The sequence below is a fragment of the Chiroxiphia lanceolata genome, chromosome 3 (genome assembly GCF_009829145.1).
Source record: "Chiroxiphia lanceolata isolate bChiLan1 chromosome 3, bChiLan1.pri, whole genome shotgun sequence".
Taxonomy (NCBI): domain Eukaryota; kingdom Metazoa; phylum Chordata; class Aves; order Passeriformes; family Pipridae; genus Chiroxiphia; species Chiroxiphia lanceolata.
In genome coordinates, this window is record NC_045639.1 from 60,165,843 (window position 1) to 60,180,848 (window position 15,006).

Below are 15,006 nucleotides of genomic sequence, written 5' to 3' on the forward strand. Positions count from 1 at the left end.
AGGGAGCCATTTTCCTGAATAATCATACAATCTCTAAAACCCGATGTTAATACATTGAGGACATTACGTTCCTTTGCAGGTCAGATGATGCAGTGTGCTTATCAAGTCCTCCAGAGGCATTACAGACCTATACAATAAGTCAACTCTTCCACTTTCTCAGGAAGGACTGTGTAAACAGAAAAGACCACTACACCAAGGTCAGTAACTCAGGTTGCATCACAAATGGGGCAGATTTTACAGACAGTTCTCTCTCTCCTTTTGTCCACAAAGAAAACACTCTGTTATCCCCACATGTACAAGTGTTGACTCTATCTTATCAGACAACATTGACAATTGTATCTCACAGGATTCTCCACAGGCCTCTACTTCTCCACAGCAGCTAAAATGTAAATTAAGAGATCCCACAGTTTACAGCAGAGCAAACTGCATTTGTTAAGGGAAGTCCCTAATCTGGTGAAGTCTTAATTAAACATCAATTTCTCTCAGCTTGAGGGAGAAAAAAAACCATGAAACTTCAAAATTTACATTGACAGCTCCTGAGAGAAGCAGGTTGAAAGACTGAAAACAAAACATTTTAGACTAAGTAGATCTGATTCGTTCCTGCCCACATACTCCATGACGGAGTGGGAGGGTGTTCCTCCAGCTGTTTTCCACGTGGTTCCTCTGAGAATCTCAACAGGATTTCCGGTGCATGTTCTGAGTTAGTCCCTGGCCGCATTTCCTCTCCAGCCAGTGACACTAGTTTTTTGTGAATTGTTAACCGTTTATGGAACAATTGTCAAAGGAGTGGTTAGTGACTCACTGCAATCCTACACCAGTTGACTTACACGGCAAGAGGTTGAGAACCTCAGTCAAATCTGAAAAATAAACAACTGAAAGTCTCTTCCCTCCTTATTCACCTTTGTGAGCTGTGGAAGGACTGCACTTTCCTGCAAAAAGCCAGGACACAGCCAGCCTCCTCACAAGTGTAGCAAATGCTGCTCCTACAGTGATTATAAGATCTATGGCAAATTTTTCAGAATAAAATCAGACACTCTGAATCTGTGGCTCAGTAGGTAAAGGACATTTGGCTTCAGGCTACTTATAATCTCACTTTTGTACAAATAGTTTTGCATGTGCTTTGAATACTCATTTAGATTATTCTACTTCCAGTAATCACTTTGCTGGTTTAAGACCACACACAGTCACCAAAACTCCAGTTCTTTTTTTTAAAAATAAAGCCAAGAGCTTAAAGCAGCAACTGTCAGTGATTCTAGAAGTAACAAAATATTGCATGTTAAAACATAAAGAATGTTAAGTTTAATAAATGACGATTACAGAAAACAACAAAACTCAGGTCTGCTAATAGGAATTGCATCTATTGGGTTTGCATTGCTGAGCAGCTTTGATGGACTTGGACTTCTCAAGTCCAAGTATTGTGATGGCCAACAATGCATTTAGTGATCCACCCAACTAATAGTAGCAGAGAATCTGAACTAGTATCTCAAGGAACTTGGACTACAGTCCACCAGTTTGGCAGTGAACATTTCCATAGGCTCTATGCCATCTACTGCCCCTCCCAGAATTCTTATTCTGGTTTACTTTGGAGAAGAGCTAATGTCTCTCATTGGTAAGATGAGCTGACGTGAACTGTCGCGGCTCCAAAGCAAAAGGCTTTGTATCACTCTAACAAAGCAATACAAATTGCACGACATGGATAACTTGCTTGACAGATCCTGGGAAATGCAGTTTTTGCTTTGCCTTTGTCGATTCATGAGCTCACACGTCTCCAGAAAAAGGATGAGTAAAAGTCCAGCAAGCAGTCTACTTCAGAACCCTTTCTATGCCTACAGATACATAGAATAAGCTACCAGATGACTTCTAAGAAAGAGAAATACCAGGCAACCACATTCACGATTGAATAAATCTCTTTATTTTTATTCTCTGTCTATTTCTGAGCTAGCAGAGTAAGTCTTTTTTGGAATCTGCATTTTAAGCAAAAGCCTGCGAACGTAACTTTAACCAGACGTCTCTGAATTTTGAGATATATTTATTTCAATTTTTAAGAAATATCCTCCTGAGCGTTTTGGGAAAGGAACTAATTGGCGTACTAAACCTGAGGCAAGCCAGAAATGTCTGAAGCCAGCTACAAGCCTATCGTGATGATAAACAGCTCAGGGTCCAGATGTCCATATATGGAAAGACTTCCTATAAGACTGACAGTACTGTATGTTCATTGCGTATGGTTGTTGGATCAGATTCACATTCCTCGGGTATGTTTCTCTGGGAGCTTTTGATTTCCGCTTTGAGGGCTGGCTCAGACCTCCAATTGCTCTTATAAAAAAATATCTGTGACTGAAAGTTGAAAATGTGCAAGATTCTTTCTTTAAGTACACAAACACTCCAAGTCTAGCCACTTTCCTGTAGCCTTGCCAGGTTTTCACTATGTCTGATACCTGATCAAGTGACTTTTTGGGGGGAAGCAGAGAAAAAAAAAGAAGGAAAAACATGAGAGAGGAATGTAGCAATCCACACCTGTACATTTTACAAGACTTCATCAATTGAAGCTGATGTAGACACACACATACCGTATATAGCTGTGTAAACAAGTCTGCAAGACCAGTGTAGTGAATTCCTAGTTTCAGCAGAAAAAATATACTATCTTAAAAGCATGTGCTGTATAAACACCTGCATGGAAGTCAAAATTAGTGCATTTTAACTATTTATTCATCAATGCCAATATGTACTTCTCCAACCAGTGGCATATTCAAGAGGCACCTGGATGTGGTATTCGGGGATATGGTTTAGGCGTGATTATGGTGGTGTCAGGTTGCTGGTTGGACTAAATGAACCTGAAGGTCTCTTCCAGCCTTGATGATTCTGTGCTATTATCATCAGAAAGAATATGCTGAAGACTGGTTGGACTGAAAGAACTGCCTTTTCTTCCAGGTTCCCTTCACCCCCCATGCGCACACATATATGCACAAACGAGATACCCATTGCGACACATCTAACAGCACAGAAACCAAAATGAAAAAAAGGCACTCCTAAGGACTCCGATTCTTACCCACCCTTGTGGGCTGGTAGAACTTGTGATTTAGTGGGCTAATGCCCAATTCACCATGGTGCAAGACCAGAATTAGTTCTGAAGTCCAAATACCTATTTAAGTAGTTTTTCTCAGGGCAGCAAGTGTATGGGGCTTGCTGTACTTGGCATACAGTGGGAAGACTTAGGACAGATTTATCCTGTAATTTTGGATTTCCTGGCTTTCTGGTGGTTTGTTACTTTTAAACATACTTTTTCTGTCAGTGAGATTCTTAGGTTTTGTTTAATAAAATTGTATCTCTGAAAAAACCTCTCACATGGAAAGTTATAAAACATGTCTCGAGCCTCTCTCTCTCTCTCTCTCTCAGATGTTCTCCTTACCATATTTAGGCATTTAAAAAAGGCATTCTGTTTACCTGGTTACATTTGCATTTTGGTATGCATGTCATACATAGTTTGGTACACATAGTATTTACCCAGCACTGAGGCCACTGGAGTCCTTCAAGTAAATACAGATTCTGGGAGGCTTCATGAGTTTGGGAACATGTATTATTTACCATAACTATTCCTCTGAGATTTATTTTTTTCTTTCAGAGCCAATCTCATTTCTTTTAACAGAGAATTTTGAGTGGAAGAAATTATATCCAAATTACTTTACCAGACAGAGTACAATGCTGGCAGAATATAAATAACAGTTTTATGGTACAATAGTCCTACTGGGGCATTACATGAAGAACTTTTTTCCCCTCATGAATCCTGTGCATACATATTGCTACATCATAGCATGGAAGTGTGCCTACATATGCAGGGGTGGAAAGAAGCAAGGGAGGGGGTGGTACAGCAGCGGGAGAAAGCCTGTATACAAAAGATGACATCTTTTAAGATAACTATCAGATTTCAGTTTGCTTAAAACGATGATGCATTAAGCCAGCCTCTCTTACTAAATGCTAATATACTTTTACAGGTCAAAAGCCAAAACATTGGCATTCCTTCTGTTAAAGTGGAGGTCAAACAACATGACATCACTGAATATTCAAATGACACACAGGAGGTGGGGGAAGAACCATCCTTACAAACCAAAACAAAACAGTTATCTATAATGACTTAATACAAGCCATAATGCTTACGTCTTGAGTTCAGTCAAATACAAACTACAGTGTTAAGGTTTTGGCTGAGTGCAGTAGCATGCCAGTCTCTCCTTGTAATCCTGGGGTGGACCATTAAGAAGGCTGGGAGGCAGGGCTGTGCAAGGAACGTGTTGCTCGAAAATGACAGCTGCACACAGGCAGTGGGAAAATAATAGCCACTTCTTCCATGCTTCAGACTCCATTGGCTGTGCCAAGTATTTCAGAGTAAACAGGCACTCTCTCTCTATTCATAGAGAGCATGTATTAGGGAAGGAACACATTACAAATATCCAGTATGATTCAGTGGTACACAGAGTCAATTTATACCCGGTAGCGTAATTATACCTTTTTTCGGTGGTACCAAAGCTTCGGGACCGTTCGCCGCCGGGCACCGGGTACCCCGCGCCACTCCCGGTCCACCCGCCTGCTGTCCTCCCTGCCCGGAGGAGGGACGAGGGGCGCGCGGGGATCACAGGGGAAGGGAAATAGCGGATTCCCCCGGCCGCCCCTGGCAACCGCGCCGCCACCCCCCTCGCCCCTTCTCGCCGAACCCGCCTCCCGCTTCGGAATAACGCGCTGCCGGAGGCGGCCGGGAGCGCTGGCAGCGGCGGTGACTTACATTTAAAACACATCGGCACGAAAAAGAAAAAAAACGGGGGGAGGGGGGTGGGGGTGTGCGCTGGGGGGGCGCAGCCGGAGGAATGCGGGAGTCAGGGGTCAGGGCCGCTCCGGGGCGGCGGCGGCGGCGCGGGGCGGGGCGGGCGGCGCGGCGCGGCGCGCAGGAATGCGCGGAATGTCGCTGTTTGTCCGCGGCCCCATTCAGCCCATTGGCGAGGCCGCGTCGCCGCCGCCTATAAAGGGGCGCCCGTCCCGGCAGTCGGCAGTCACACAGCCACTCTCTCGCCGCACTCGGACGGAGCGGAGGAGAGCGGAGCCCTGCAGCACTGAGCAGCCACCCGCCGGCACAGCGCCCGCCGCAGCCCCGTCCGCGCCGCCGAGGAGAACCGCCCCAAGGGAAGCTCCCGGCTCACCTCGGCTCACCTCCGCCGGGCAGCCCGACGCCGCTGCCTGCCCCACGCCGCCGCCGCGCCGCCCACAAGCCGCCGACCGCTGCAGGATGGTCCACGCCACCCTCGCCCCCTTCGCCGCAGCCCTACTCTTCGCCCTCCTCAGCCCGGTAAGTTCTGCCGCCCGCGGCGCCGCCGCCCCTGCCCCGTCCGGGCGGTCCCGGCGACAGCCCTGACGTCTCCCTCTCCCTCTCTCCCCCGGCACCCGCAGGAGGCGCACGGCCAGGAGTGCAGCGGGCAGTGCCAGTGCGGCGCGGGGCCCGGCCCCACCTGCCCCGCCGGCGTCTCCCTGGTGCTCGACGGCTGCGGCTGCTGCCGCGTCTGCGCCAAGCAGCTGGGCGAGCTCTGCACCGAGCGTGACCCCTGCGACCACCACAAGGGGCTCTTCTGCGACTTCGGGTCCCCCGCCAACCGCAGGATCGGCGTCTGCACGGGTGAGTGGGGGCCGGGGCTGCCGCCGGCCACGGGAACGGGGACAGGGTCCCGCCGGGCAAGGGGACGAGGGAAGAGGGAATCCCTGAACCAACCGCCCGTCTCACACTCGGTCTCCTGCCCCTCGCAGCTCGGGACGGTGCCCCGTGCGTCTTCAGCGGCATGGTGTACCGGAGCGGAGAGTCCTTCCAGAGCAGCTGCAAGTACCAGTGCACCTGCCTGGACGGGGCGGTGGGCTGCGTGCCCCTCTGCAGCATGGACGTCCGCCTGCCCAGCCCCGACTGCCCCTACCCGCGCCGGGTGAAGCTTCCTGGAAAGTGCTGCGAGGAGTGGGTCTGCGATGAGACCAAAGAGCAGACTGCCGTGGGACCTGCTCTTGCTGGTGAGTGGGGATCTCTCTATGGATGGCAGCCAAGGGAAGGGGGCATGGAGGTTGAAGGCTGTGGGATGGGCTGACACAGGGCACCCCAGCAGCTGGATTATGCAATAAGTGGAGTCACCTCACAGTGTGGCTGCCTGAATTTCTCAGGAAAAGAAAGGAACCTTTAACAGGGCATGAAGTGAGGCAGTGGTCTCATTTTGGCTTTCTGTCTCCTGCAGCTTACAGACTGGAAGACACTTATGGTCCAGATCCAACAATGATGCGTGCCAACTGCCTGGTGCAGACCACAGAATGGAGTGCTTGCTCCAAGACCTGTGGCATGGGCATCTCTACCAGGGTCACCAATGATAATGCCTTCTGCAGACTGGAGAAACAGAGTAGACTTTGCATGGTCAGACCTTGTGAAGCAGACCTGGAGGAGAACATCAAGGTAAATATGATTAGCTTTATGTAGATCTTCTAGGATGCTTACATCCACTAGCAAAAGGCCAGTGACCAAAAGTGCACTTCCGACAAGTAGTCATTTTCAAGTGGTTTACCTTGAAATTTGAGTTTTACCCTAGTGGTGAACAGTTTACAGTTAAATATCCTTAATTTTCTGTCATGCTGTATATTATGGCACAGTGTACGACGCTCTTGCTTAATGATAATATAGTAAGGATTAGCATGTCTGCTCTCCTTTAACTTGCAAGTTTAAGTACTGTGTGAAATCCTGCCTTCTAAACGTCTTGTATTCACTTACATCCTAACAGAAAGGCAAAAAGTGCATTCGCACCCCCAAAATCTCCAAGCCTGTGAAGTTCGAGCTGTCTGGCTGCACCAGCGTGAAGACCTACAGAGCCAAGTTCTGTGGTGTCTGCACTGACGGGCGCTGCTGCACACCCCACAGAACAGCCACCCTCCCTGTGGAGTTCAAGTGCCCTGATGGGGAGATCATGAAAAGGAAAATGATGTTCATCAAGACCTGCGCGTGCCACTACAACTGCCCTGGAGACAATGACATCTTTGAGTCTCTGTACTACAGAAAGATGTATGGAGACATGGCATAAAGCCAGAAGGAGACGCTGAGTAGATTCTCAACTTGAACTGATTTGCATCTCATTTTGTAGAACATGATTCAATAGCACAAGGTATTTAAATCAGTTTTTTTTTTTCAATTTCAACAAACTGCTCCATGTGACTTAAGACAATTTTTCTACTGACCCCAAACGGTGGTTTGAAGAAGAAGGTAAAATGGACAGTGGGACCACAGCAAGACACAGCTTCAGAACACGTTGTTCCTGAGGTGGTGGGACGACGTTAAGGGAAATAGGCAGGAAAAGCAGATTCAAGCAAATGTTCCCTTAATGTGGTACAGCGTGCTTCATCTAGTAGTGCAATTGAGAAGCAGACCATTGGCATGTTTGCTGGCACCAGTTTAGTGACAGCAACAGCTGGAATGCAAACACCCAGCAAAGTGATAAGTAGAAGGTGTTCTGTTAGTCAGGACAGTAATGTTTCAGCTCTGACACTCTGATTCGGATGGCTTGGTCAACAAGAATCAGAATCATGTCTATTAGACTGGACAGCTTGTGGCAGTTAATTTACCTGTAACAAGCTATTTTTTATTAATATTGTAAATACTGTGTGTATATATCTTTGTACAGTTATCTAAATTAATTTAAAGTTTTGTGCTTTTGTTTAATGCTTTGAAAGTTCACTGATAGCCTTCTTTTTTGGAACAAGATAGGTAAGATTTAAAGCTTGTTTGACAATGCATTCAAAGCATGAAATAGATACTCTAGTGGAAATTGCTCAGAAAGGGCCAAATGGTGAGTTGAGGTCAAGATGAAGTTGAGGTGCCTATAGTGTTACAAAGCATTCATCTGGCAAAATATGTTTACTCACACTTTATAGGACAAGTGACTTTAAGAAAAATGGCTCTTCTGTAGCTTATCAGTCTTTCCGCTCGAGCATTTGTTTCTTTCTTTGACTATGGCTCTTTTTGGACAGTTTATTTGTTGAGAAGTGTGACCAAAAGTTACATGTTTGCACCTTTTTAGTTGAAAATAAAGTATTTATATTTTATATAATATATAAATGGCTTGGTATTTCATTTGCCTTTAGTCTTCACTATTCCTTTACATACTCCTAAAAGGGCTTGGCTTTGCACTAGATGAAAATCAAGTAAAGTGTGGTGGGTTCTTTGTCCAGAAGCACATACACTTAGGAATAAACTAATGATTTACAGTTACTTACTCTGTTACTAGTGAACCAACTCTAGTTTGTTACTCTTCTGAATGGAGGGCGGGGACAGGCTTGCTTTGCCAAGTCAGATATGGCATTAGAAAGTGCAGCAGGTCTGTCATGCATCACGATGCTTTGAAGGGAGCCAGCTTGTCACCATGGTGATGGACTGCTGCTGTAATGTACCATGACACGTGCTTGATTTCACTGAAGTGTTCCACTGGTTAAGATTTGTTTTCAAATAAGTTAAGGAAAGTATTTTTAGTTACTGAAAGCATTGAAGTGGCTCTTGACTCTAGAGTCTAATCCAGAAGTCTGAAATTTGGTACAATTCTCAGGGAAGAGGTAATGAGTTGTACATAAAAATCACAGAATAATACAGGTTTGAAGGGGCCTCTGAAAATCTTCCAATTTAACCTTCATGCAGAGTAGAGTTAATTTAGATGTAGTTTTACTTAAATTAACACCTAAGTATGGTATGGTAGACAGAGCACTGAACTCGAATTGCAATTACCTGGATTATCTTCCTACTTGATGACTGAGGCAAATAGTTTTACATGACAGTTCTGTGTAAAGTGTCCATTGATTCAAACTCTTCCAAGCTCACAGATGAGCAGCATTGTAAGAGCTACACATTTTGATAATGGTCCAAACCTTCTTAGATAAGCATTCCCCTAAAGCTGAAGAAAAGCTTCAGTCCTGTGCTAGGTCCTACATTAATAACAGACTTTTTTGTCCCTTTATTAAGACAAGGAGATTCTTTGAATTCAAAATTAACCTTTGCACTAGAAGCATTAGTTCTTTTTTCTGAAAAAAACACATGCTCTCCAACAAGAATCCTTTTCAGGCAAACAAGTTCAATCTGGAATTTCCTGGTGCTGAAAGAGTGTTAGCTTAGAAAAATGTCCATCCTTCCTGAGCACCTTCCAATCCCATTGATTACAGCTAGCATTAGCAGCAAATCAGTGTAACACCAGCTTTGACTAATGATGGACAACAGAGCCCTAAACTAACGGCAAGTCAATGGGAGTCTTGCCAATGGCCTCACCAGGCTTTGCTCAAGACCATAGAAGCATTTTCCCTTCCTCTGAAAAATACGAGGAATTCTTGTGGCATGAGGAAGTGGCTTTCTCTGTCCATACGAAATAGTTTTGGGTAGCCTCTGGCTCTTAAACTCCCTGAGACTCTCCAGCAATTTTTATGTATTATTTTTTTTCAGGTTATGAATATGATGCAGCCATTCAGTTCACCCTGGAAACACTTCCAATAGTCATACAACACCAAGGACTGGTTGCCTGACTGCTCCTGTGGCTCGACGCCCAAATAACAAGAAAACTGTCTAATTCCAGTGAGGACAGGATGTATGTGGACTTCATTCATAGCCATCACTGTAGAAGCTCTCAGGATCACAAGAACAAAAAGAAGCACATTGCACCTGGCAGTAAGAGATTGAGTGTTTATGACACTGCTTAAGCCTGTGGAACAACTCTGCCTTGCAGTCTTTTACAGATTGGTAGCAGATATTATAATAAATGGTCTTTCCTTGTAACATCAGCCTCATCAGCCTCACAACCAGCTCATGAGATTCTCTCAGGTTCTTCTCCCAGTCCTCTGCAGTGTGGGCTGTATCTCCAACACCTAAGCCACACAATGCTGTGGCCTCCCCTGGCGTTCTCTACCAGCTGTGCCTGGTATATGAGGCTGGAGGGCCAGCAAGCAGCAGCAGGGCTCTAGCGTAGGAAGGGCTGTCTGTAGTTAGACACCCACAAAGGGGGTCCCCCAAAACAACTCAGGACCACTACCTATCCTCTCCCTGGTAATGCAGTGATTAAACTGCCGTGCCTGCCGTCTGACAAATTATTGCACTGTTTTACAGGTCAGCGGAGAACAGAAGAGGCCTGTCAGAATATTTTAATTGTGGTTTGCTGTTGCCACTGTGAATTAAAATACGGAAGTATGCTGCATATGCAAATCTGTTTAGCAAATTCTTGCTCTCCCCTGAGCATATCAGGCACCATAAATGTCAGATATCACTGCATTATAATGAATTGCACTCCATTTTTTTCCAGGAACTTATGTAGTCTTCTGACAGAAGCATACATTTTACACCATTACATGGGTGTTAGACCTCTGATGGCTTTATCTCTGAAGGTAAAGAAATTTAAATATTTTGTTTTAAGGTCTCCTAGAGGTGTAGGTAGGCACCATACTGTTTGTAAGACTTTCTTTCAAAGGTATCCCAGGAAAAGGAGCCTTGTGTGGAATTTATGAAACCTTAAATGAGGGTTACAATGTGGGCCTTTCAACTGTGAAGAATTTTCCTGATTTCATTCTTTGTGCCTAAGATGCATAAATGGAAGAATAAAAACTTGAGCTCAGAAGTCCAAAGTCATTTACATGTGGGAGAACACTGGTTTACATTCCTTCCAAATACATTGGTTTGGAAGTTTGCTTTTGGTTGTTTGCATCCTCAGAAAATCCTATTGTGTAGATTTGCTACTGTAATTTTAAAATATTTTATTCATATATGAAAATATATTCATTCAAATGACTAGCTCCTTAAAATGGATCTCCAGCTATATTAATAATATAGTTGGTAAAGGACCACTGTAAAGTTAATACTCATTTAATGAAAGATACTCAATTAAACATTAAATAGGAATTCAAGGTGGCTGGAGATCAAAGTATCAATTGCTTTGAAATAACTCTAAGCCATCATATTTCAGATTTTTGTACCATAACACTTTTGCATGGATTTGCAGCTTAGCTTTCTAACACAATACAGATGTGAACAACAGACACGGATTATAGCCCTTTCATATGAAATAGGCTGTACTCTCCAGATGGAAATTTGTCAGATTCCTCAGAGCTAAAAAATGTCCAAAAGACACTAGTTAAGAGACTCTTCAAGAATGAGCCACTTTTAATGATCCATAACCACATAGGAACAAATAAGTCTTTGAACAGTATCCAGTTGTTTGTCTCACAAAGACGAGGACTCAGCTGAGAAAACTGGCTTTTGGACACAGCTAGAAATAGAGTACTCTTAACTAGATAATTTGTATTTTTTTTATGTAGCATAGCTTTTTCAGACATCGCACTTGAAGAAAACTGTCATAGCATTACACTGAAAAGGACGTTAAATGTAAGAGGGAACAGTAATATTCTTATCTAAATATATAATAATTCAACCATTCTGACTTTGCATCATACCACCAAAAACATAAGTTCTTTGAAAACAGTGCTTAAATGCAGCTTTAACTGATGTTATATTATGCCTACATATGGAAGTAGTTAGCAAGGAGAAGTTGGGATGAAATACCAGAGTAAGGCTTTGCCCAAAACCCAAGAAGAATCCGAGAGAGGAAGTAGTTCAGTTAACTTATTTTTCCTCTCATTTTCCACTTTTTTCCTCCCTGCAGTTCCTTTGATTCATGTCCATAAATGGACATACCAAAAGCCACTACATTCTCACAGTGTTTTTCAGCCTGCCTAGAACCAGGAAATACCAGGAATTTCTTCAAGGAACCTGTTCCCAAACTGTACTAAAGCCTTCAACACATTTAGCATTTGAACAGAGTTTAGAAGCATGACTAAGGTCCCATCTCCACTGCATGATCCAGTGTTACTCCCTCATCAGAGAACAACTGCTTGCAGTCATTAGTGCTAGCCCTGGCTTTTTCAGCTCTTCTCTGCACTGGTCCAAGCCCACATCCCCAGAGTAGTGAATTTGGGCTGATTCTGAAATATCCTCCCCCTAAAACATCTGGTTGTGTATTTGTGGCAGCATTCCTGAGCTCCTGTCTGTTATTGGGGCAGTGCCAAATGCAGGACTATTTACATTTGCTTAATGGTAAGTAAATTCAGCCCTGATAGTAGTATAATAGTGTTTATGTTGCAAGGAATAAAGCATTTTACAGCCTCCTGAGCAGGACCAAAAGGTTGCTAAGGCGGTACAGCAATGTTAACACAGTCCAGTGGTGCCTCCATTCATTATTCAGCCCCATTAACTGAGCCACTGAAAGAAATGCACAGTCCAAATAAATGTTTGCTGGTTTAAATTAGTCCTATTAAAAGCAGGTATTTAACAGCTTTCAGCAGCTACGAAATATGTTTTCCTGCTCCTGAGCTAAATGCTAAGAACCAGCTTTTCAGCCAGTTTTCGGGGCTTAGGTCAGCCTAGCTAATTGACACAACTGCAGTCAGACTGGTTTAAACCATCTGTGACCCTAAATCCTGAGGCTGTACAATTTTAGGGGAACTGCATGGGGCTTTATACCTGGGAGGGCTCCTGAGAGGACACAGGCTGGCTCCTGTGGCATTTGCTGGGCAATAAGCACAGGCAATAAGCACATTACAGAAAGTATTCTGTAAACAGCTAAAGGTACAACCAAGTGCAACCCTACTAGGGAAGTGATAAACTGGTGTATCTGGTAAATGAAAGTGATGGACAAGGATTCAAAATCGATCTGAAATATTATTTGAACTCTACACTGTAACATCTGGGAATGTATTAGATACAATCTTAATGCACTGTGATATGGTGTGAAGTATGATTTCTTAATCACTTTTTTTTAAATCATGCATTTGAAAAATACCCAAATATTTTTTCTTAACCAAAGAAGACGACATTTAATGTCTTCTTATGAGGTTCATGTCATCATGAGTTTCCCAGTTTAGCATACTAAAGGAACTTATTCTGCCCTAACTCTCAGACTTTGGTTGCACCACATGCACTGAACCATTCACTGATTCAAGAACAGCCAACGTCTGTAATGCTCTGCTATCACATAGCTCCATTCTCAGATAGAGAGCCTGGTAAGAGAAAAGGAATGGTAAAATGACAGAAAACAGATCAATTAAACAGATGACTGTCCTTCTGCGGTCCAGCTTCACAGTCAACAAGAGTAAAGATATTACTGTGTAAAATTTGCACCTTCTTATCCGTGGATCAAGAGCAAATGTTGTTTGATGAAAAGCATGAGAATAGTTGAGAACCACTACATGCTGTAAAACCAGAGAGTAAAAGTGCTGAGACAATACTTATTTTCACAACTTTCCAAATCATGCCACCTAAAGAAGGTCAGTGTTAAAGGTCATTGATCTCAGTGGAAAAGAGCATTTGTTTTGACTTAATGCTTATGAACACCACGTATACAAGAGAGCAAACATACAGAGCAATGGAAATAAATAAAAAGCCATATTTGACCTTTTCCATTTATATATACTGTTGTAATGATAGGCTTGTTGTGAAGTCAAAAAGTCCAAGGTCAATAAGCTGGTCAAGCTTCTGAAATCTAATGTGGTAGGAGTTAATGAAGGAGGCCAGCTCATCCTGTCTTGGGAACTGCCATGAATGTCTCTCAGTGGGTTTTCCCGTCAGCATGATAGCTGCAGTAGCCAATCTCGGGGAATCTGCTCAACTAAAGGTTTTCTTCACCTGTAATTCTGAAGATTTCTATAAGATGGCATAGAATTGAAATGTTTCTTTCCTTCTGTTGATCCTTCCAGCCATATCTTCATAGCCAATAAGTAGTCACTTTGAAAAGAACTACACAGATCAGGATATGCTCCAGTCAGTGATCTTGAATGGATCCTGGCATGGCTAATGCCTAAGGGAAGCAAGCTGGGATCAGCATTTCAAGGAAAGGCAACATTCGGCTTTGCTTGCTGTGTTATAGGTTCAGCTGCTCATCCTTATGATCCATAGCAATACTAAAGAGCGCTCTAGAAGTACCATTTTATTTTACAGTTATTTGATTACACACACCGGGAAATGCTGTTAGAGAAGAATTGACAATGCCATCCCACTTCACTTAACAGTCAGAGTGCCCAACATAGAGTTAGTCAGCGTGGGATACATCTAGTGTAAGGATATCCTATGAAGTCTAGCCTTACACACACACACACACGCACACACATATGCACAGGTTCTCACTGCAGCTTTCTGTAATGAGGATACAGTTATAATATCAATGTGTCCTCTAATACAACATTCCACTCTACAAATGTGAATCTTACCCTTTGGATAACTATGTGCAATGGGGATTTTTTAGTTCTGGTTCTCCTGTTTTTTGCAAGAATATAATGAGCATGGCAAATCTTGGAAGTACAGCCAGCCTTAAGAGTACAAGGACTATCTGGATAAAAACTTGTTTTCTGTATGAAGAAATAGTAGATTTTCTATACACAGAAACAAAGCAAAACTCTTCTGTCCTTAAAAGTGTTTTAATTTCATACAGTTGAAAAGCAAATTAGAAGCTATTTGTGTAATGTTTTCTTTGGCTCCTGCCTGGCATTCTCCATAGACCTTATCACAAAGCTATTTAAAAACAATATGTATATTCACTAGTAACCACACACAGACATATACAATGGCCCTCTCAACACAAATCACAGCCAAACGTGCAACTGTGACGCTGGCTGATAAAATCGCTTTGTGCTGTGTGGCTACTGCTGATTGTGGGAGGCAGCAGATTCTTCTTCCAAATAGTTAACAGTCTGGTCTAAGATCTCTCTAAGACTATTTATTAGAGTTCATTAAACCAGTCTGTGAATATTTTTTTGCTCTGTATATCCATACCAGGACAACTTGTGGGCTAGTAGGATTGCATAGAAACATCCTGTCCTGCACTGACATCTGTATTTTGTCTGTCTGCTTTCCCAAAACAAGGAGGAAGCACAAGTCAGTCTGTCATTTTATTTCATGAGTTCATTTAGATAAAAAGGACTTTATTGATGAAGCAG

The 15,006-nt window shown here is 43.4% G+C and overlaps 2 protein-coding genes across 2 annotated transcripts in view; one reads left to right on the top strand and one right to left on the bottom strand.

The window, feature by feature from the left end:
* Positions 1 to 5,039: 5,039 nt before the first annotated feature.
* On the top strand, positions 5,040 to 8,114 carry CCN2 (cellular communication network factor 2). Its single transcript, XM_032681414.1, has 5 exons — positions 5,040 to 5,329; positions 5,431 to 5,653; positions 5,782 to 6,033; positions 6,252 to 6,463; positions 6,786 to 8,114. The coding sequence occupies exons 1-5, from the start codon at positions 5,270 to 5,272 to the stop codon at positions 7,080 to 7,082; spliced, it is 1,044 nt and encodes a 347-aa protein (XP_032537305.1). The 5' UTR covers positions 5,040 to 5,269; the 3' UTR covers positions 7,083 to 8,114.
* Positions 8,115 to 8,279: 165 nt separating this feature from the next.
* LOC116783681 (ectonucleotide pyrophosphatase/phosphodiesterase family member 1-like) overlaps positions 8,280 to 15,006 on the bottom strand; it is a 69,917-nt gene continuing 63,190 nt past the window's right edge. Inside the window, exon 27 of the transcript XR_004355792.1 lies at positions 8,280 to 8,290. The gene's annotated coding sequence lies outside the window, so the exon portion shown is untranslated. The remainder of the gene's footprint in view (positions 8,291 to 15,006) is intronic.